This window comes from Dermacentor variabilis, chromosome 8 (assembly GCF_050947875.1).
Source record: "Dermacentor variabilis isolate Ectoservices chromosome 8, ASM5094787v1, whole genome shotgun sequence".
Lineage (NCBI taxonomy): Eukaryota > Metazoa > Arthropoda > Arachnida > Ixodida > Ixodidae > Dermacentor > Dermacentor variabilis.
The window spans coordinates 129,709,869-129,733,748 of NC_134575.1; the positions used below are offsets into that span (position 1 = coordinate 129,709,869).

At 43.3% G+C, this 23,880-nt stretch overlaps 1 protein-coding gene, 2 long non-coding RNA genes and 1 pseudogene across 4 annotated transcripts in view; 1 reads left to right on the forward strand and 3 right to left on the reverse strand.

Moving 5' to 3' along the window:
• The window catches only part of LOC142590587 (uncharacterized), a 284,368-nt gene that overhangs the window by 226,151 nt on the left and 34,337 nt on the right, over positions 1-23,880 (forward strand). The window lies entirely within an intron of this gene.
• On the reverse strand, positions 3,917-9,741 carry LOC142590586 (uncharacterized). 2 transcript variants are annotated; one of them, XM_075702893.1, is made up of 9 exons: positions 9,594-9,741; positions 9,324-9,521; positions 8,399-8,461; positions 7,980-8,042; positions 7,833-7,892; positions 7,522-7,724; positions 7,137-7,296; positions 6,306-6,440; positions 3,917-5,931 (listed from the first exon to the last, which is right to left on the reverse strand). In XM_075702893.1, exons 1-9 carry the CDS (start codon positions 9,733-9,735, stop codon positions 5,921-5,923), a joined length of 1,035 nt encoding a protein of 344 aa, XP_075559008.1. In that variant the 5' UTR covers positions 9,736-9,741; the 3' UTR covers positions 3,917-5,920. The 2 variants fall into 2 exon arrangements, with proteins under 2 accessions (XP_075559008.1, XP_075559007.1); XM_075702892.1 differs by having other exon boundaries at positions 9,324-9,741.
• LOC142590781 (uncharacterized) lies at positions 10,699-15,793 on the reverse strand (annotated as a pseudogene).
• LOC142591276 (uncharacterized) lies at positions 16,879-18,645 on the reverse strand. Its single transcript, XR_012830429.1, has 2 exons — positions 18,399-18,645; positions 16,879-16,985 (listed from the first exon to the last, which is right to left on the reverse strand). It is a non-coding gene; the product is annotated as an uncharacterized LOC142591276 (long non-coding RNA).

The window sequence follows — 23,880 nt, forward strand, 5'->3', positions numbered from 1 at the left end:
TGGCTGTCTTAAAAGGCCGGCTTAGAAACCTTGAAAGAAATGTAATATGGTAATTTGCTGAGCCTGTGGATGAAGCTTCCAACAATCTGACAGTCTTAAGCAGATGCTGTCATTCCTGCCAGTTCAGAAAATGGATTTCATCCTCAATCTGGAGGCTTATATGGAAAGTTAGATCAGCATAACTAGTTACTAAGTCAGGAGCTGTAGGTGAAGTTAAAGATTAGCACAATGCTTCACAATATGCATAAAGTGAACGCCTGTCCCTGCACTGACTCAGGCCTGCAGACTCAGTTCGTCAAGCCAACGTTCCAAGTGAGGCATGCTGTGAAATATTTAGAATTTAAGAACAGTGCACTAAGCATGTCGTAGTTTCATATCCTCAAGAGCAATAGAATTCACAGGCAACAAACTGTTTGTTGATTAGAACTCAAATAGAACAGCTGAGTAAAGGGTAGAGCAAGTTTAAGTGTGCCTGGCTGAAGACTCGATATGGTGCGACCAGTGGTCCCAAGGCAAAGGTGTACAAAAAGGCTTAATAATAGTAATAATAATATTTGGGGTTTTACGTGCCAAAACCACTTTCTGATTATGAGGCACACCGTAGTGGAGGACTCTGGAAATTTTGACCACCTGGGGTTCTTTAACGTGCACCTAAATCTAAGCACACGGGTGTTTTCGCATTTCGCCCCCATCGAAATGCAGCCGCCGTGGCCGGGATTCGATCCCGCGACCTCTTGCTCAGCAGCTCAACACCATAGCCACTGAGCATCCACGGCGGGTACAAAAAGGCTTAATTAACTTTTGAGTATGATACCGGTTTAATTGCTACCACAGCATAAATGACAGAACAGTTTGGGGTGGACAACTATCCTGGCCCGTATGTTTGGCAATTACACACCAGGCACTGCATCCACACCTAACAGCGACCTAACTAGAGTAGAATGCAGCAATTGCAATTTCTTGCAGGACGTATGAATGAGTCCTAGACATAAGCATATAAGCAGCTGAAAAATCTGAACGGCAGTGAAAGTAAACTTTCTATGATGCTAGAAATAAAATGAAATTACCACGTAGACAATTATATAGCTTACGGTTAACCCGAAATCCATTAGGCTAAACTTAGAAAGTCAGAGATGAAAAGAGAGCCACAAAAGTGAAAGACATACTGGCCTGTGAACTTGGTTGTGAAGCCTCCATGAGTGACAATGAACAGTCCCAAACAACTGAAGTAAAAGAATGGTTACTATAAAGCATTTGAGTTGCTTCAGGCAGGTTACCTGTACAGTGCGGGAGTTGGTAAGACGGCTCTCCCGAGGTCGGCTCACACCTGCCTAAAGAAAAAAATGATTAGAAACTAAATTTCTATTCTACACCCGTACACACGCCACAGAAGATTTACTGTTTGCACAGCAGAGTAGGCGATAACTAACTTGAAAGTAGCTTTACAAAATCTTTGAAATGTCATTCACATTTCTAATTAATAGCATGCTGACAACATCTCCCTCACCTGTCACGGATAGTGGCTGAGGTGGTGCTGGTGCCCTGGGTTGGACATATTCATCACTTTCATCGTAGTCTGAGCTGCCATTCTCCTCGTCATCTCGAAAATGCATTGCACGTTGCCGCCTTCTTTTGCCCCGTCCCAATTCTCTTCCACTGTTACTGTCAGATGAGTACTGGAGGGAATTAAGTTTGTTTTGCGCCCTCTCATAGGCATCTGGGGGAAAAAAGTTTTTTACAACACAGAAATTGAGAAAGCAACAGTCAACCTTACCAGCCCAGTGTTTGACGACGCACTGCACTTCAATCCAAGAGTCTGTTGGCTTAGTGCCTTGCATCGTTAGTTTTCACCGTTTGCCAGGGTTTTTTTTTCTATTGGCCGAAACGTAGAGCGGTGGTCTCCTTTCAGCCATGACGTGTGAATGATGGCCAAACTGTCCTCCTCTTCAGGGAATGAGATCACAGCAAAGGGGTCACCTAACCACAAGCAATTATTCAATTTATCAAACTCATCAGAATGCTTTTCTTTGTCATTTAACATGGAGCCTGAAAGGTTTGTGCAGTTTGTGACGTTGGCGTGTCAAGCTGAATGCACACACACACACACACACACACACACACACACACACACACACACACACACACACACACACACACACACACACACACACACACACACACACACACACAAGAATAAATAACAGTAGCTGAAATGTTCTGAAGAGCACAGTCACTTTTGGTGCACAAACGAAAATACTGCAAATTTTTTGCCAACTGGAGGCCTCACACATTTCGTTTTGATTTTTGAAATAGGCCAGAGTTGCAGACCAGAAGCTTGGTTTGCCAGATGTACATTTAAAAGTGAAGAACTACATGGGTACATGTAAAGGTCTTCCAACTTTTCATATTTTCTGCGAATTATTACAGGCTGACAATCATCAGAGTGTGCAATATTCTCCATTTTTACAATTGTGCCATTATCAAGCATACTTGTGGAGTCCCTTTTGCCTGGTTTGAAAGTAACAGAATCAACTTCAAGGGCTTTGTACTGTGGCCCAACACATCCAGGAGGCAAAGGTCCCTCTTTGTGCCTTCCTTTCAGCTTTGCACGTTCTGTACCTATAAAAATGACACCCCAGCTAGATGGTGGTTGGGCTGAGCTACTAGGTGAAGGCTTGTTGAAAGAACGTTCTTCAAAAATACGATTGTGTAGCTGCTCCAGTGGCCTTTCGGGTTTTCGCACATACTTCTTTAGCCTACACATGTAGTTTTCGAATGGAAATGCACTGTAGTTGTCCAATGGTCCATAAGTGTTAACATCATCTGCTACATGAATACGCCCATGAATATTGTGGGACACTGCATACCCAATGGGCCATGAATGTCCACTGGATATCCAGCGGACAACAATTAGTGGACATTTGGATGTCCTGCGGACATCCGCACATATCCTCCGGATGTACTATGGATATCCGTTGGAGCTTAAGGCGCAACCAAGGTGGCCATCCAGCGTGTGTCCCATGGACGTCAAAGCCGGATATGTGGATGTCCCAGGGACATTTACAGCAGGCTATTTGCTCTTTCAGGATGTCCAAGGGACATCCGTTGGATACATATTTTGCTAATATGGGATGTCCGAGGGATAGCGATTTTTTAAATTTGATTGGACGTACCATGCTGGCACCAGATGTGGTCTTCAACCTCTTGGGTCAGTGCCATATTCAATGTTGTTGCAGCATTTATATGCGTTTTTACTGCAATATTTATTAAATGCTACAACACACAAAGAATTAAGGCATTGATCCTGAAGGAGACCCGTCATACTGGGGCACAGCTAGGAAAAGACAATGTTACAGCTTTCATTTTTATTCACAGTAAAGCAAAAACAAGCAAAAATACAGTGGTCTTTGGTCTTGTGTTATCACAGTAGAAGAGATTCTGCATCCAGAGAACAAGCACTGCAAAGCCTATCTCCGATGCTTAAGACAAATAGCCTGCAAGTGGATGTAGTGTCATCAGCTCTAGTGCATCAGAAGAAATCTAGAAATGTCGGGGGTGATCAGCAGATCAACTCAAATCATTACACATTTTCTAGGAAACTATACTTTAGTAAACCTAACACAAAGACAACACCAGGCACTAAAAGTATACAACTGCAAAGCACGATATGATGAGACTTGTCTCTTGCCACCAGAAACAATAAATATGGGCCCTTTCATTCACAGAAACATAATGCCATAAATCTGTCACAGCCGTTATTCTCGTCAAGCACAATATCCGTACAAATGGACATGGTTATCGTTCAACAGCTTCTACATATGCAAATAAACCTCTAAAGCAACCTTATTAAAAGATGAGTGCATCATACACATCTAAAAACATTTAAAGACATTAAATTCCAACATAAACACAACGAGCTCTGTTGCATCAACCCAGTTACAAAGTGAGTGCATAAAATATAAATAAAAGTTCTGTTTTATGATGTCAAATTAAAAACTACCAAGAAAAACAAGCATAGCCGGGACATGTGGACCAAGCCCATCATTAGCTTGCAGATTCTGACTAGATTTCCTTAAATGTATATACTCCAAAGCACGATATGATGAGAGACTTGTCTCTTGCCACCAGAAACAATACATAAGGGCACTTTCCTTCAAAGAAACATAATGCCATCAATCTTTCACAGCCCTTATTCTCACCAAGCACAACAATATCCGTACAAATGGAAATGGCTTCTACATATCAAAATAGACCACTAAGGTAACTAAACTATGAGCGCATGAGACATACATCTAAAAACATTTAAAGACATTAAATTCCAACACAAAGACCAGAGGCTCTACTCTGTCAACCCTACTAAAAAGTGAGGGCATAAAACATCTAAAAGTTCAGTTTTATGACATTAAATTAAGAAACACCAAGAAAACCAAGCATAGCTGGGACATGTGGGCCAAGCACACCATTAGCTTACAGATTCTGACTAGATTGCATTAAACATATACATAATTGCACACAGGCCACCTTGTTTCAGCATAACCAATAAAGATAACTACACACTACCTCAAAAAAAAATGCAGCCACTGACACTCACGATGGGAAATACTGCATTATATAGTAAGAGAAGTTGAATAAAGAAATTTAACATTACTATTGGTAAGAATAAAAATGTATCACATCATTTGCAACAGAGAACGTCATGTAAGAGCTGTTGAGCTTACTATGAGTAAAGTGCTTTAGTTATCACAATAAAGCCACTAATTACACTTAGTGAGTGACTGTAGTATCCTAAGCTCTGCAAAGCAGTTGAGGGCTATATTAGCATATTACAATACAGCTGCAGCGGGAGAATTTAACTTATAGAACTATTTTCACAATATCTGAACATTGAATCCAGTTAACAGTGCAAACAAAAAACCACGTACTTCACTATGTGCACAACTGCAGAACAAAGTTCTGTCAGTAGGTTCAAAAAAAAAATGTGACCTTTTCGAGTATGAAATTACTTGCTTAGAAATACAGAACTCTGCATTCAAGAGTTTGGTAGCAAAACTTATAACACAGATACTGCCTCAAAGTGCTAGAAACTGTTACAAATGGTAAACATACATGCAAGAGCAACAATATTTAGCTTAAATTCCTATTTAAAAATTTGCACTTATTGGTTCCCCATCCTTGCTCAAATTAGGCAAAAAGAGCATTTTATGGTCTGGATCATTCAATTTAACACATGGTTAGTTAACTGGCTTTTAAGTAAACAAAATGTAAGGTTGCCTTCGTTTCCAGGAATGCAAGCTGCTTCCAAAGTGGCACTAGCATAAGCTTGTGTTGCTGCCTGAAGGCAGGTACAGAAAGCAGCAATGGAAGGAGAGTTACCGTGTGTTCCAGAGGAGTGGGCAATACGTAGAAACTAGACCTGTACAGCTTTTACAGCTGACTAGACATTTTCACCTATCTCGTATGACGGCAACAGTCTCCGAAGCACATGGTGACAATGCAACAGAAACTGCACATGACTTTGAGGATCACAATAACAGTGGATAACACACATACATTATACTGTGGACACAAGTCAAAAGTCAAACTTGCAATGTCCTTTAGTTCAGCTGTATCTTTAAAGAAATTATTCATCAAATAAAAAGAAACACTATGTTGCCCATAACCTCAAACGCCTAAAGTGGATGCTACCTGCAAAACACGAATTGTGGCAGCACCCTTCACATTTTTTAAAGGAAAGGTATTATACTGAAGTGTGGAGGTGGCACATCGGTTGAGAAATACCACCATGAAGTTGTAGTTGAGCTGGTTGCCAACAGTGCATGGTCCTTGTCTTTGCCATTGGCTATCTGCTGCCATCAATTTCCACAGAATGACCAGGGAATCGGAAGCTGGAAGCCTTGGACCCTCTGCCGTGATGACAGTTTCAGTCAGTATCTGAAACAGCAAACATGCCATGTCAGAAGCTACTTGTGAAATGGGATTGTTATAGGCGTCTACTGTGCAACATCTCATTATCATGGTTTCAGTCGGCTGCAAAATGGGAACATACATTTTACACGACTAAGAACAAGGGCAGCAACAGAGGGTAAAACAAGTAAGGAACTTTGGGGCCTTTCTTCCGAGCCAGTTTGTGCAGTGTACAGGAGCCTGGCAGATTATACAAAGAGTATAAAAGTCGGTCGCAAGCTCAACACAGATTTCACCATATCGACTGCTTAGAACACTTGCACATTAGGAATACTGGCACAACATACATTTTTGTGCACTGTTCAGGATTTTACATGATGCCACAATGTGAATCCCATTACCTGCTGCCTGCTCAAGTAGTCTTTGCTTTGACTTCTGAAACCTGGTGGCAAGGCGCTCGGGAGCATGCCGGAGCCACGATTTGATAGAGGCCTCAATGTCAGCAGCAGTTGCATTTGGCGCTTTGCGAGCAGCATCTGAAATTTACAAGATTCCTTAAATCTTCTCGACAATATATAGTTGTCTTGGTGAAAATACAAATTTCAAGAGTCGTACACAGTCTGCTGAACCTGCGAAAAAATTGAGAAATAAATTACTGCCTACTGAAAGTCCTTCCACACATTATAAATTTGGTATATTGAATAGAGTTGGGCATTTCAGTTGCACTTGCTTTTTCAAATGATAATGAGGCAGAACACCAGCCAAAACGGTCTAATGATTGCTTTGCATTTTTTATTTAGACTGCTATTTCAATCATCTCACACTGCCTTCCACTGAAGGGCTGCATGGTGATCTTACACTCTATTTATGCCCTTTGCTTTTTACCCAACAAACTATAATATTTTAAGTTTTTAGCTTCTGAAGCTAAGCCTGGACCTTTGGAGTGTTACCAAATTGTTCATTTTTTACCATGTAGGCTTTTTTAGTCAACATTAAAATTTAAGTACACAGTGAAATTGCAGCATCCTTGCAGTGTTGAAATATGCAACCCATAGCAATGGTGATAACTGACACTGCAAGCTTACAAAATAGATAAACAGGCAGCATTTAAAAAAAAACAGACATTCGTATATGTATGTGGCAAAAATTAGAACAATGAGCATGTTTTCGTTTTTCCTGAGGAAGGCTAATTCTGCGTAAAACACAAAAGTAAGGTGTATTATAGAGCACACCTGCTATGGCTTTAGCAATCTTTAAGGCGGAGAAGCTCAGTTTTCCTTTTCGACCCATCCAGGAAAATTGTGCAGCAACCTCGTCTGTGATGCAGTATGACAAGATTCTTTTTGTTGCCCAGTAGGCATCTTTCCCGCCGAGCTGTGTCAACTCATGAACCTGTGTACAAAAGAGAAGAAATTCTTTTCAACAAAGAAACTTGTTGGATGATGTGAATGTTTTAGAATATGAAAAAGAGTATTAAGTCATAAAGCAAGTAAGCAATGAACGAAAACCCATGGCATTCTTGATATTGCAAAAGTTCAGTGTTTCAACATCTTGAATATTCTATGAGTTCGATGAACTGAAACAAGAAAACAATGAAAAAAAAGAAACATAGCTTACCAGGATCTTCAATTTTCCAGCATCGAGCTTGTCGTCAAACTCTTGTAGTTCTTCAAGACTGCTTAGTGGCTGGCTTAAGAGATCTGCGCATTCGGTGACTGAAGAAGTAGGTAGCATATCACACAACTTGTTCAGGGTGTCTGCTTGTTGTTCTAGCATGAAGCGAAGCGTGTTGAGCAGTCGTAGTACATGCCGCTGGAAGTCTGAAAAATATAGTAAACAAACGCTATTAAAACTTAGTATGATTCAAGAACATTTTAAGCAAACCATTTTACTGAAAACTGCATTCATATCTTTCAAAAGGTGCGTACTCTTCTCTACACAACAATGATGAGGTGTGTTTTGTGGCCGTTCTTGCTCTATCTGTTCACCTGAAAAGCACAATTTCAATTCATTAGTAGTTTGGGGTAAATGGTTAATGATTTATTTAACTTTGACCTTCCTTATCTGGCACATACCTGCATCAGCAGAGTGGTTATCAGACATGCCTTGTGGCGAGTTTGTCTCTGACAACTGGGTCCCTGCAGTGTGAAAGAAGAGAGCAGTGAGCCACAAGAGCCGCTCCACTAGTTGGAAAATCTGATATGCAACAGATAGTGACAAAGAGCCCAGCAGAGCAAAGAAAATTACTAATAGCAAAGGTTTACCAGTTCAATTATAAAATTGAATTATAGAGGTTAACATATTTTGCTTCATCTTACTTCTACAATGCTGGAGAATTCATCTATGCATGGCTCTTAAGAAACTTTACAGCTATCTGTGGTTCTAACCTATAGGTTAGAATCACAGAAAGTTAAATTTGTTACACACAAAAAATAATAAATATGCACATAAATCTTAATTTTGTAATGAGGCAGCTGTATATGTGTGAGAATACCTGGTGTGCCTTTGTCTCCCTGGCCAAATGTGGGCACACTTGTTGCTTCATTCGAGGTTATTCCTAGAAAGCAACACATGTAGTTCATTATGTAATGATTCCTATTAGCATTAATCACAGCCATACACTGGCCGTGGAGCACAGTATACTCCTATATAAAACAAACTTACAAGAGCTCCAGTATTTATACTGAACTTCAAAGTTACAATTCCGCAGTTCAGTGTTGCAGGATGAATTTCCTTTGCAGCAATCTGCTACAATTGCATGAATGTCACAATTCTATTCATGCTATACTCCATGATAAACATTTATGGAAGGTGAATAAATGCCAGAGGGGCAACTAGCAAAGTTTCGGTGTATATGCAAGGTAAATACCTTGTTCACACTTGTTGAAAACATATGCTGACTAGACATTCAATGTGAAATTATGAGGAGGCATTCCAAGCTTTGCTTCTATTTTACTATGAAGTTGCCAGTGAACTGCTGAAACACAGGGGAAGAGCGAAACGGACGAAGCGCTTCGTCCCATCTCGTCCTTGTGTGTTTCAACCGTGCGCTGCCACCTTCGTTATGGATTGTTACCAACATGCCCACTCGCCCGTCATCTTAATTTTACTTTTTGGAAATGTGCTTTGTAAATTTAAAAATCCTATTGATAATGGCACATGAGCATTGTTAAGAACAGGCTAGCTACGAATGTAGCTACCAGCCTGCATTTCTCTTCGAACGAGCAGTTCTTCATGGCTGGTATGCAAATATTCAATGCAGATGAAAGAAAAGAGGTGGTACATTGTAACATCGGAGGGTTGAGAAAAAATTGGCCTCATGCACCAACTGACTGCTTGCAAGACTAAAGCTACGCCCTTAGTGCAATGCAAATCACAGCTGCATCTTGAAAAGTAATGGCAAATACATTTTACACTACCAGATGGAAAATTATTTGGAATGGCTGGCAGTCTTGGCTGGCTTGTGGCAGTTTCTCCCTCCTCTTCTTTACTGTCAGAGTTGCTCCATGCTGCTGGTGGCCGTCTACGCCTCTTCAATGGGGGCATTTCAGTTTCACTGGCCAGGTCTGAATGGAACTGACTGTCATTTAGCTTTTTCCGGGCATGTTCATAGGTATCTGAAAAAGTGCAAAATGTGATCAATATAATCACCCCTGGCTTAAGACTTAAGGTGACTGAAATGCGCTTACCAAACAAACCTTTCATAGCAATTTCATACTGCTTCCACCATGACTGTGGTGGATGCTGCTTCCGTGCCATTTTCCCAGCCTTCTCCACTTTTACATTATGCGGCCAGACGCACATGCTCCCGGTGACCCAAGTAGTTGGCATAATTTCAACCTCTTTAGAGGCAGTGAACTCCACAATAGCATAGCTCATCTGGAAAAGAATTCTGAATTGTAGTGCCAGCATTGCACAAAACAGCACTTCCTAATTTTTTGTCAAGGAAGCATTTCAACTTTGCAAACAGTACAAATTTTCTTTACTATAAGCACATTGTTGCTTCAAATAAGAATAGTACCATGGAAACTATGTATATAACTTACCATTACATGCTCAATCATGATCAGGCTTTCACGATTACACAATAGCAGAGAGCTAATCAAGAGTTAAGTTGAACATAGAATACACTGACCTGGTCTCGGAGATGCATGTTTCAAAATAATTTTTCATGCTTTTTCAAGCTATAGCTCTCAGTGTTTGGCCAGAAAAGCCACAACTCTACCTATACGGCGAAAACATAGTCATGTTGGCTGTTCAAAAATAAATTTTGCACCAAAATGCCTTCATCGCCACATGATAAAACCTCAAATCAGAACATCGTTGACAAGCCATAGGAAATGCATTTGCAAGTGAAGCCAGACCTTTAGAATCAGGATAGATTAAAAGTTTACATGGCAACAGTAGAAAACAAGCTCCGCACTTCCTTCAAAGTTCAAGTAATATAGCTGTGGTAAATACCAAAATAAGATGCTACATAGGGAGGCCACAGCAGTTTTTATAGAACTGTTGTCAATGGTCCTGCTAAAATGCTTCAAAGGATCCCCACGTAAGATGCTTGGAAAACAATCTATACTCTCTAACATTTCTTGGGAATCGAAATAAGCAGCTATGAGCCAACAAAAGAAATACACATACTTTACAACAGCTGCAGATGCCCAAATTCCTCACTATTGTGGCACTGTCTAGTGGCATGAAGAATTATTTTACAACAGCCAGAAAAAAACTTCCAGTCAGGCCTCTCATTCGCCACCACACTCATACAAGAGCTTGTGTGAAGGCAGATAAGAGTGTTCAGGGAAAAGTCAGCACCAGAGCAAGTTCCTCACTGCTACAAGGAAAAAGCACAGAACACGACACTAAAATGAGCTAATCTTGGAACACATACTAAACGGTATGCAACTCTGGCATTACTACAAACTGCTTCTTCCATGGGAGCTTGACCATTTTTCGCACATTGCTCACAGGCCACACTTTGAGGTCTGAAAGACCTGAAACAATATAAATATCAAGTCTTGAAGATTCAAATGGGTGTGCATAGAAATCTTCTTTATGCAAAAATTCTTGACCAATGATGCAAATCTCTTCTGTACCCCTCTTGGAAGCAATGTTTCTTGCAATAATAATATGTTCACCCTGCATATAGCAGTTGTCCGGCTCTTCTGTGCTCAGCACAAAATTTTGATACTTCAGAGTTTTGAAGCACGGAAGACAGCATGTGGGAAGGAGTGGACCATTTTCACAAGGTTGTCTGGGAGTAAGATCATATCGCCTGCAAGGCACTTCAGAAGCAGCTGAATTTGCCTCTGCCATTCTATTTGCAAGTTGTTGTAATGGTTTCCCATGTTTGCGAAGGTGCCTCTTTAATTGCTTCATATTGTTTTCAAAGGGAAACGCACTGAAGCAGTCCAATGCACCATGGCGTTTGACGTCATCAGACAAGTGTGACAGGCAATGGACATTGAACGACATGTGCTCTTTTCCATACAAATGGGCAAAACTGGCAACAAAATGTTTCAGAAGTGCCCCGGCATAGTCAGCATGATGACTGCACAACTGCTTGTTAACCAAAATTGACAGCGAGGCATGGAGAAGCAAGAAATGTTTATAAATGTCATCTGCGAGAATGCCGTTGAGAAGAAGAGGCCCTGTGTAGAGCAGAAGAAGCCTAAATTCAACAGCCTTCCACCTATCTAACTCATTGACACCCCTAGGCTTACGTGGAAATTCGTGCGGGATGTAGAGACGCAAGGCTGTGCTTTGCTCATTGAAAGTATGACGTTGAAGTGGTCCCAGTCGAACATTTAAAGGACCTGAAAGCCACAGGGAAAAAAGCTTTTTCACAACACCTAACAGAACAACATGCATACAGTCGAGAGGAACATCACACACAGTGTCAAGAGGCAACTCAACAAGAATTGACGTTCCTCTGTGATGCTCGGAGTCGTGCTGCTGCCTGAAGCTAGCATCTGTGAGGAGGGGACAGTCTGAATCGGGGAACACAACCTTGCCTCCAATGTATGCACCCTCAATGCAGCACTTGGGACAGCCACTGTAGCCACTGTGGCCTTTGGTCATCATTACGAAAGACCGTGCTGGCGCATCACAAACAAGAGCCTTCAGACAAACCTCGATTGGCTTGCCATTGACAACAAGCCCATTTGCCAGCAAATACTGCAACTCATCAACGAAAGCTCTCAAAAAATTATTGGATGAATGCGGCTTTGAAGGTTCCGCATAAGCCCCAATAACAAATGGCCCAAAGCCCTCACCACAGTTACTAACTCTACATTGTATAGGCCAAAGTTGCATTCTTGAGCTTCTTGCAAGGGGCAGACCATCTACATTGACAATGAGTGAAACAATACTAGGAGGGTCTTTCACGAATTTCAACGAATGTTTAAGCCCGGCAGCGAGACCAAAATGACAATATTCGCCTGGAGACAGGGCCACCACGGGGTACTCGGTGTTTTCTAGTCGCGGCGTTTTGAGGAGTGCACGCGCGTCATCAGGGAGGTCAAGTTCGGAAAAGATGCTGTAACATTTATGCAGCTTCAATAGCTGGTTTAATGCTTTTCGCTTGATGTTAATCTCAACTGCCCATTGACGCAGTGCCTCTCGAAAGCTTTCTTTTTGCGGTGCTACTTCATCTGATGAAACAATGGGCACAGAAGAAAAATGCAAGTTTGAGATGAGGCTCCAGGCAAATCATCTGAATCACCTGACGAACTATTTGACGATTGTGTGGAATCGGCATCACTACTCGCAAAATATTGCGATTTCATGCGAGGCACTAGTAGAATCACTATGCACAGCTAAGTCATCATGTTTTGCAACTGCCAAACGTTGTGGCTCTTCTCGACATGGCTGGGTGACGGGGGCCGCACACGCATTGTCTCCCAAACACTCCGGCAAAGCGCACAAAGGATCAATTAGCAGATGTGTCCTCCGTGCTTCCCGCGATGCCTTCTCCGTAACGAGCTTTTTGCGAGGCCTCTGCATGTTTGTAGAAATCCTAACAAAATTTGATAGTCACAACTGTCACCTGGCTTCTAGCGACTACAAGCAAGAAAGCACTGGTTGCATACAAGCGATCACAGCCTTGACAAGCGCGCGGTCCCGCTCACCTTGGTCGCGTAATCCTCAGACAAGGAGCTCGTCCACGGCCGCAAGTCGGACACGGGATCTCCAGTCGTGAAGAACCTCTACCGAGCGCGAAGCCAGGTTCGCAGTTCTAGAAGAGGAAGTTGTTGAAAAGCCCGCGAAAGCACACAAAAGAAATGGCGGCCGTCCCCTACAGCGTATCCCGCGCAGAGTGACTGGTGGCAGTGATGATGATAGACGCAATTTTAGTTTTAAAACGACATAAACGTGAGCTCAATAAAAATGTGTAATAACTCCACTGTATATAATTTAAAATTTAGAAAATGCGGTGACAACAAATTTACTAGCAGCTGAAATGAAAAACAGGGGTGACTAAACAGTAGCGGCCCACGTTTATGGATGGCGGTGGCAGTTATAACAGTTGGCAACTATGATTAAGTAATGGCGGGCGCAGCAACAAATTGTAAACACGCAAGTGTACTGGTATGCACTGTTTAAGAAATGCGTTGATAGTCAGATTTTTTTAAATTATTCATTGCACGTTACGTACTAATAATAAAAAGTTGCTGGCTAAACCGTCACGTAATGCTTATTGCGCTGACGACATGCGGCCTCTTGCCAGTTCGATTGAAATATTTGGAAGTATTATTTCATGCGCAGTTCCCCAAAAAATAATGTACGTATGCAGTTCTCAGGGTTTGAAACGTGACATTCGCACGGCATGGCATCCGGCGCCTTTTTCTTAGCCACTGGTGAGCATTGGGGGATCATTGGGATGCTGAATGCAGTTACATTGCAACACAAAGGCACGTAATACTTTTCATGTAATGCAAAAAATACATGTACGCGCTCCGTGCATCCATCGCTCAGCACCACACGTTTTCTCTAGGGCTGGGTAACGTCGAAACGAAATCCCTCTCAAAGTGTGGAATAGCAGGCTAGAGGAACTTCACCGAGTCTGACTTCTCGAGACACCTTTCTGGCATTCAAAATTCTTTTACCTAACTGGCTTAGGCTCCATCAACAGAGCGCTACCTGCGTGTCAACTTAGGGGCTAATCTGAGGCAAATAAGGGTAATAAAGCAGCAAAAATAGCACTAATGGCACACGGTTGGTCGACTCATTATTTCTGTTTCAGCCTCCGGTCATGCGTAGTCAAAAGATCTGATGGCAAGCTGCGCTAAGTTACACGACAAAATGCAGTCCGGTTCAAAAAAGTAGACCTATCAACAATTGTAGATAGGTCTACGTTTTTGAACCGGACCTTAAGGCCATACAGATATATGTTTTCAAACTTGCATGTGATAAAACGACGCACTCGGGTGGGACGGGAGGCGACGTCCTTTGGCGGTCCCTGGGTTATCCGGTTTGAAAACATCCGCTATGAATCCAGTGAGGACATCCCAGGGACGGCCGAGAAAAAGACCAAACGGACGTTCGGAAACAGCCGAACACAAACATCCGCTGGCTGTCCTACGGACGTTGCGTTTTGGACGTGGACGTTCGGCTTTAGACGGGACGTCCAACGGACATTCATGGCCCATTGGGTACTTACCAAACAATGTGATGTATACCTCTACAAAATGCCTCAGAAGCGTTCTCGAGTACTCCAAGTATTGATTGCAATGTTGCGGACTACAAAGCAGGCTGACAGCACAATGCAATGTTATAAAGTTGTCCATTAGGCACTGTGCAATGTGCGACTTTAAAACAACAGGCCCTGTATATAACAGAAACATGCGAAATTCTGTGGCCTTCCACTTATCAAGCTCCAACAAGCTTCGGGGCGTCCTGGACAATTCAGATAGCACAAAGTGCTTCATTTCTGAATTTGCTCCCGACACTGCGTCTCTTGAATCTTTTGCAATACGGTATTTTTTTTCACCTTTGATCCAAAGTAGCAGGAGCTTCCGTACCACGCCAAGACAAATCAAGTGCATGTAATCAAGTGGAACATGGTTAATGATGTCAATAGGTAATTCCAACAAAATGGTCTTCATGGTACGGTGCTTTTCTTGTTCTGCTGTGCAAAAGCTGTTATTTGTTCTTAATGGCGCACCTAATTCAGGAAAGCAGATTCGTCCTTGCTCAAAATCTCCTTCAGTTACGCATTTGGAGCAGCTGAAATAACTATTATGCCCTCTGATGCCAAGAACGTACAACTTTGCAGGTGCATCACAGATTAGTACTCCAACTTGCACAGCAAAGTTTTTGCTTCCTAATGTCAGGCCTTCTTGGAGTACACTTTTCAGGTCCCGCACGAATGGTTGCAAGTACACATTGGCCTGAGATGGTTTGCACTCCCCAAAAAAGACACCGACTGGAAATGGTTCGCTTGGTTTGCAGTTGGACACACAACAAAGAATGGGCCAGAACTGACCTCGTGTGCATTTACATGGATAACAATAGGATCAGGCACATGAACAACATGTGTGAGAGCTGAGTGAAGCCCTTCACACAAGCCAAAATGACAATACTGTCCAGAATCCATCAGTGTGACATTTGCAACTCTCGGTGTAGACAAAAGTACCCTGGCGCTGTTTGGTAGCTCACGCAAGCAAGAATATGAGCGAAGAACCTTTAAAAGATTTGTGATGACGTCGTCAGGTACACTCGATTGTAAGCTCTATTGTCGCAGGTCTTCTTTCAATGAAGCAATGTCCAGTTCTTTAAACAATGTGCTTGTGCTAGTAGAATCCGCTACGGTGTCCTGCTCTGTAACGCTTCTGTGGCACCTGCCAAGCACGTTGTCGGGCTCCACGGGAAAGCTGCGATTGCTATGCATGCTGTCACCAGACTGGTCCACACCGCAAAATTCCTGCGCACCGCCACAAATGCCGCCACTTGCAACTTGGCCGAGCGAAAGGTTCGGAGGTGGTTCGCGAACTTCCACTGGCCGAAAGGAGGTGGCAGCAACGCCAGGAAGATTCCCTGTTCGTCAGCAGCTGCCAATATTGCGCGCACATCGGCCTGCAGGGCTTGGCTGACGCGACGGTAGGCAGTCGCTCTCGACATAAAAGCCATGCTGACGTTACTGCTCGCTTGTATTCCTCGTTGTTCAGATTCTCAATGGCCAGTAAATTGACGTGTGCGTGTTGTTTACGCGAGTGACATTGAGAGTGTACCACTGGACTGCACTTTAAAAGCGGCAGATGAACGCTACGAAGATAGAGGAATGAAAAATGCGACGATAACTTACTTTCGTATTCGCTTTCCATGGCGCGCTTCCCGCCAACCGCAAGCTCTAAAGAAGGTGAAAAATAAGGCCATCACACGTATGTCCGCAGGCCAGACCGAACAGAAACAGTTAGCAAATGACAACAGTTACCTTCGATTGAAACGCAGACTGGCTCCGCGAGCCCAAGTATATCTATTAGAGAAAGCGCGCGAAACCGCCGAAACTACCCAGGTGAAAATGTTTTTACTTCCAGCTGGATTATGGAACTGGAAATTTCACCCAGCTGCATACTTTTCTAGCTGGGAAGGCAGCTGGAAAAAATCCAGCTGGGTGAAATTTCCGGTTCCATAATCCAGCTAGAATATGTCCCAACTGGAACGTCTTCCAGCTGGATCCAGCTGTAAGAAATGCCAGCTGTAAGTCAGCTGGAAGAGGTTCCAGCTAGAATCTCCAGCCCGATCTGTGGGTCTATAGACCCACAGATCGGGCTGGCACACAGCACCGGTCGCCATGGTGTTGAGCCATGCTCAGGTGAAATACCAGGGTGTAAGCTCGCATGAAGCAGGATACAAATTGGCCAGAACTCGCATGGATCTTAGCCTGCTGTCGCAAGTAACAGTTAGTTCCTAATGTGACTGGCCACTGGACCAACTGGTTCGGTGAAAATACATGCAGCCAAAAGAGCACGGTGCTGAAACTTGCAACCATTTATTTGAACACTTGCAGCAAGGATTGCGGAAGCACATCTTGCATCTCCCTGAAGATGTGGAATACACTTGCACATCTCCTTGTACACCATCTGAAAGAAATATTTAGACATAGTGAGTGAACTTTAAAACAATCATCACTTTAATCCACTCAGTTCTAGTAAACAGTGACCTTTACCAAAATCATGTGGATTGTATCAACAGCCTTTGGACAGTACCACAGTTTACCTTCATCACAGCCCCTTCTACAGTTTATGTGGCGCAAGGCCGCAACCTGAGCTCTCAAGAGGCTCTCAACTTGAGCTGCAGAAGCTATGCAATGATTGCTAAATTGTTTAACGCCATTGACTGTGGCTTTAGTGCAAATAGAATTCAATTGAGCTCATTTGTATTTTGAACTAGGCGTGTGATGTAACTCAACAGCCTCCCAAGAAGCATTTTTCTGCTGAATAACACAGGAGCTTGAGGGCCAGTCTTTTTATGTTATCGTTGTTTTGCACCAATTCAAATGCCTGCCATTCGAGGCAACGTGTCTGCGAGCACGCACTTGCAGTGAAAGCACGCCATAAATGTGCTTCTATTGCGTTGGGCAGATTGACATATACGCACTAGTATTTAATAGACGTACGTGTGTGCAACATTGGGCACAAACACTGCATGGCACTATATTCAAGTGGGCTATTGGAGACAAAAGGGGCTTACGCAAACTGGCAAGCACTTCACATATGCTGCGTGATAATTTTAAGTTTTATGCAATTTTTAACAAATCGCCTGTTGAAGATACTGTAATTCTAGTCCTTGAGCTGGATCCTTCAGAGGAGGAGATTACTTGCACGAAAAATCGGAACACATATTGAACTAATTTTTAAAAATTCAATAATGAACTTCCTAATTTATTACATTACGGCACATATCGCTATCTACGAATTGTAGCCATTGAGATTGCCAGGCGTATCCACTTGGACTTACTTTCCAGAATGACACCAGTTGGAAATGTGTGTCATCAAACTCGCCGTAAAAGTGCGCTGTTGGTCTACTTACTTTTTTAACAAAACGCTGTTTTATGTATTGGAGCACAAAAGTAATTGGAACGTCCATTTATTTCGTCTCACACTTTAGAAAATAATATATCGAAACTGATGTAATTCTGGAAATTCATTTAAATTGGATCCATCTTGCAAACACACAGGCTACACAATTCGTACATTGCAATATGTGCAGCAAGGTAATAAGTTAATTTATCAATTTTTGCTAATTACTTAAAGATGTCTTTCGATTTCGCATGCTAATAATGTCCACCTCTTCGAATAATTCCGCTCAGCGACAAGAATTATGATATCTGCCACAGGCCATTTCTACAGATTCCGTAAAACATAAAAATGATCAACCTGTATACGAACATCACGTACAGCAGGGACCTATGATATCATGCTCAAGCGTGCCAACATTCAGGATAAAAATAAACATTAACTTACGCTCAAAACATAAGCAAGTGAAATAATTACCTCCAAATTGTAGAATCAGGGCTGGAGAAAACGGTGCTCTTCGATCCGCACTGGTGAATCACAACACCACAAAGTACAGCAATAACAACCGTTGATACCCGCTTTCCTGTACTTGTAACGCCGTCCAGAGAAGAAACTGTCCCAAAATAATTACTTCATGTGCAAGATCATGCAGGTTCCTCACAAAAACTTGATCACACGCACACCCGAGAGACTCTCGTTGTCTCATAAAATTGCCTCGCCGTGGCCATGTGCTGTACGAAACTAGGGCCCCTGTGGCGTCGTCACATTTTTTATATTCGGCCTGCATTTATAATGCTGCTGTTTGCTGTGAATAAAAACCCGAGCTTTTCTAAAAAATACTGATATTGCAATAACACGCTATCATTTTATTATTACTGTCAAAAGAGTACATCAAGACAAGATACGAGACTAAAGCTCCTAACTACTCAACAAATATGGCGGCGATTGTAGCGGCGTCGTGCAGAAAGACGTGCAGAAAGGAAAAAATTGGAGCAGCGGTCATTGCAGCCTGAACTGCTGGAGGTGCCACATGTTAAGGCTCTTTTTTGTTAGGGAAGGAATTGCTATGCTGTAAACACTAGCCGTTTGCGCAACGGCTCATCATGACGAATCGGGCAAGCTCCTCGCTAGACGACGTCGGCAATGTATCAAGATAACACAGTGTCGACCAAGAGCGCGTCGCTTTTGTCTACTACAAGTAAGGTTCAATAAAAGAGGCAGTTTTTCCTGGAAATATTTTTTTTGGCAACTCGATCCCACAGGACACTTTAGATTGCAATCAATCCCGATCGCGATCAAAGGTACCCGGAGTGTCGAGCGTTTCCATGCAGTTCATGCAATTATGATTGTTGTCAACACAAACGAATATATATATATATATATATATATATATATATATATATATATATATATATATATATATATATATATATATATATTGCTGCAAGAGTAAAAGCTCTTCGTTCTGATACAAACACCACCTAGGGCTAAATATGGGCATGTTGCAGATACAAAAGATGTCTTAATGCAAGTGGGAAGCTCCACTTTCCAGTCGATAGATTCTACTTCCGGCTGGAAAATGCTCCATCCAGTTGTTTCCAGTTTGAAGCGCTGTTTCCAGCTAAAAAATGCTGTATCCAGTTGTTTCCAGCTGAAGCTGGAAAACTTCCAGCTGGCAGTGCTGCTTCTAGCTGAAAAACCAGCTGAGGTGGATTCCACTTCAAGCTGGAAAGTGCCATTTCCAGCTGGCTCTGGAAAATTTCTAGCTGGAAGGGCTGATTCCAGTTGGAAACCTGACTGGAAAGACCATTTCCAGCTAGAAATTCAGAGCCCATTTTCATGTGGGTATACCGCACTACTAGGACCTATGCGTGCTTAAAGCCCCTCCATACACGTTTCCGCCGACCAGGTTAAGTACCGCCAACCTGCCCTCCTCCTCCACGCCCCTCCCCCACTCACCCCCTTAGCTTCCGGCGTCAAGCGGAACTTACGTAGCTGCAGCTTCCTGTTCCGAGTGGAAGTGACACTTTGTTTTTTAGCGTTGTTTACTTTCGCGCCGCTGGAGAGGCTTTAATTGCACGAGCTGCGGTTGAAACTACGAATGCGATTCCATCCAAGAACCACCGCCTACTGTAACCAGCGATGTGCACGTGTTCGCTGCTTCGCGTCAACCTGCGACGGGTTGTGGCACAAGCGACAACGTACAGTGGAATGTAGTGCCTGGGCGCTTGGAGACCACTGCCGTTATTCGTGCATTTGGACAACAGCGACCGCGAACTACTACTTCAGCGGAATACAACAGCTTGTCCCCTTTGCATTCTTCTTGTGGTGACTGCCACAGCTCTGCTAAGCACGCGGGGGCGTCTCACCATCGTCTAACAGCAGTCAAAGCAGAAATTCCCGCAGCGCAACTACAGGAAGCGGAAACGCCGGAACCGGAAATTTTTAAACCGGGAATGCCGGAACCGGAAATACCGGAACCGGATTTGGTGTGAGGGGAAAAGGCGTCGCACAACAAAGGTTGTCGCTACTTAAGAAAGCGGCGGTGGCGCGTAGATGCAGAGGTTTTATGCGTGCTATGCGAACACGGAGCCCATCGGAGCCCACGGGAGAAAATGCGAAACCATGGCAACAGAGAAGGCACAGCCGCCATAGCCGCCATGCCGTATATAATAAACATATAATAAAATCAAAAGTAAAAAAAGCTATTCGGTATTTTAAGTACTAATAATAAAGTTCTTGTTTTATTGTGTTTTTGCTGCCTATTTAGAATTACTTATGGAGTAAAATATATATTCAAAAAGAACTGAAACCGAAACTGCTCGCCGCTTCTCCGAGAATTTGGAAGCATGTAGGCAGGTCTGTCGCACGGATCGATGGTTTCAATCCCCAATAATCTACGTTGAACTACATTCATGCGCCATCGGAGTTGAACCAGTTTAGTGCGCAAGCTAGGTTGATGCATATATAAATGTGGGACTAACGACCAACGTAGCCTATCGCGCGATGTTGTTCACGCACGTACGTATTGCGCTTGCTAATTAACGCGCGAACGGCACAATTCATATGCAAAATTACAGTAAATAAGCGACATTTTGTGTTCTCGCCTCCGTAATGCGTATTATGTGTGCAGGGTTACGCAAGTTTAATTTGAGCGCGTACGTGTACTGGGATGGCACATAAAATACTCGTGAAATATAAGCATACGTATTAAAATTAAATTAAATTATGGGGTTTTACGTGCCAAAACCACTTTCTAATTATGAGGCACGCCGTAGTGGAGGACTCCGGAAATTTCGACCACCTGGGGTTCTTTAACGTGCACCTAAATCTAAGTACACGGGCGTTTTCGCATTTCGCCTCCATCGAAATGCGGCCGCCGTGGCCGGGATTCGATCCCGCGACCTCGTGCTCAGCAGCTCAACACCATAGAAGCATACGTATTGATCTGACTATATATATATATATATATATATATATATATATATATATATATATATATATATATATATATATATATATATATATATATATATTGAATGGGGTTTATTGTCGCTCGTTCGAGGGATCGCAGGTAGCTCTAGATCACGAGTCCTAGCGCTTCGCATCAACAGCCCGGGCTCAGGTCTCGCGCCGCAGCGGTGGCAGTCTGCACTGTGCCACATGCATATTACCCACTACAACTTCCCCCGCGGCGAAGAGGAGCCATCCTGGCGATCTAAGGTAATACGATAGGGAGGTCGTGGTACGGCTTCAGGCGGCTGACGTGAACGGTCTCGCGGCCACGGCGGCGTTTGTCCGAAGATAGCGTCACCGGTTCGACCACATAATTCACAGGCGAAGTACACGCGATGATCCGGTGCGGACCTTGATATTTCGGAGCAAGCTTTTGGCTAAGGCCTGGAGCTTGGAAGGGCAGCCGAAGCCAGACGTGAGAGTCTACGGCGAAGGACTGTGTGGGCTGATCGTTGTCGTGGCAATCTTTGTGGATTCCTTGGGTATCCGACGTGAACGAGCGAGCCAGTTGGCGGCACTCTTCAGCATGGCGAGCAACTTCGGAAAGAGGGGTGAATTCAGAGGCATCCGGGTGATATGGTAGTACGGTGTCGAGGGTAGTGGATGGTTCACGTCCATAAAGAAGGGAAAATGGTGAGAAGCCTGTGGTAGCCTGAACGGCGGTATTGTATGCTTACGTCACAAAAGGGAGGACATCGTCCCAGTTGGAATGCTCAGACGCAACGTACATGGTAAGCATGTCCCCAAGAGTGCGGTTGAATCGTTCCGTTAGACCGTTAGTCTGTGGGTGATACGCCGTAGTGGTGCGGTGAATAGTGCGGCACGCGGCGAGTAGCTCATTAATAACTTCGGACAAGCAGACACGGCCTCGGTCACTGAGCAGTTCTCGCGGTGCGCCGTACCGTAAGACGAAATGCCGTAAGATTATATTACCCACTACAATATATTTATTTATGTAAAAATACCTTACAGGCCTCAAAGTGAGGCATCGAGTAAGGGGGGGCAGTAAATAGAAAATACATAGAATACAAGAAATCTATAAACCGTATCTGTTTACAACCTGCAACCGCAAGTACAACTGAGATGAAAAAAAACATTATTTAGTTCACGATTCACTAGGGAAAAGAAGAAACATAAGAAACATAATTTAATAAGAAGGAATAAATCACACAGATTGTTTTCAGTGAAGTCGTGTAATTAATAAGATCAGAGTGTTAAACAGTAATAACGAAAAACAATGACAGAAAAGTTACGGACGCGACATTCCAACCAAACGGTAAACACAGCGACATAACGGCAATAATGCGACAATAATATATATATATATATTGCATATTGCATGCAGGTGCCCATTCATGTGCTATTCTGGGACGTTTATTGGACATCCGTTCGCTTAAGTCCATGGGACATCCATATTACTTCCTTTTTTGGACTTGGGACTTCAGTACTTGCTTCGGACGTCCTTAGGCCATTTGGTGTTGTCTGGTATACCTGTATGCGGACTTGCACGACGTTGATGCGGAGATTAGGATAATTATGACACCCGTAAAGAAGAGGCAGCTGACGGCCGTAAGCTGTTGCGTTCTTTCCGCCAAACTACCCGGCCTGGTAGTGCTGTAAAGATGCTGTATAAAAGTGACACGCGGTGACAGGGAAATTATTATACTTAGCAGCCGACCGTACGTTTTGTAGCCTAGGTCTTCCTTCTTGTGCGTTTGTGCTACCCTTATTAATGAGCCATTTCTTGACTATGTTCTTGTATGTAACCGCGTTTGTGTGGATGCGTAGACGTGTGCTTTTATTGTACTTGTAAAATGCAAATAAAATATTTTCAGGCTTACTCAATCTTTGGTGTCGTGTGCGTTTATTCCAGTCGAGGTCATCGTGCCACCTGGAAACTGCACTCGGTCAGTAGCCCTACTCGAAATGCAACAGCTGGAGCGCGGCGGCACAACTCGGGGTAACGGCGGTGTAATAAACGAAAAACCGCTCGGGATGCCCTTAAAAGTCAGTTCAGAGTGTGCCTTAACTCAATATCATTCAGCGCTACATATATTTATATAATTAGGCGCTACGTTTTCCACACGGCAACCAAACTGGCGGGAGCACGATCGAGGCGCAGCAGCCAGAAACCCAGTAAAGCCACAGAACACCTGCGGCCATACTGTGCAAAGCCCCGTTTCCGGATGGGATGGATATTGTGAGCGTCCCCTTTGGAACGGTGCGGTGGGTTGCGCCACCACGCTCTTGCTACTATACTGCCTAATATCCTACCTAGGTTAAACAATGAAAAAAGAAAAAAAAACACTGTCAACTACCACGCCCAAATTTTCTGATCTATTGCGAACTGTGCTTTTGTACGTCTCCGTCTTCTGTCGTTTCCCTACTTCCACCAATCCTCCAGTCGCCTCTTACTAATGTCTATTGCGGACATCTTTGCTTT

Coding starts and splice junctions, on each gene's coding strand:
- LOC142590586 (XM_075702892.1), bottom strand. CDS start 9,735: ATGCCAACTACTTGGGTCACCGGGAGCATGTGCGTCTGGCCGCATAAT. Junction 8,462..9,323: donor TCCAAATAATTTTCCATCTG/GTAGTGTAAAAT, acceptor GTTGCTTTCTAG/GAATAACCTCGAATGAAGCA. Junction 8,043..8,398: donor GGGAGACAAAGGCACACCAG/GTATTCTCACAC, acceptor TTCACACTGCAG/GGACCCAGTTGTCAGAGACA.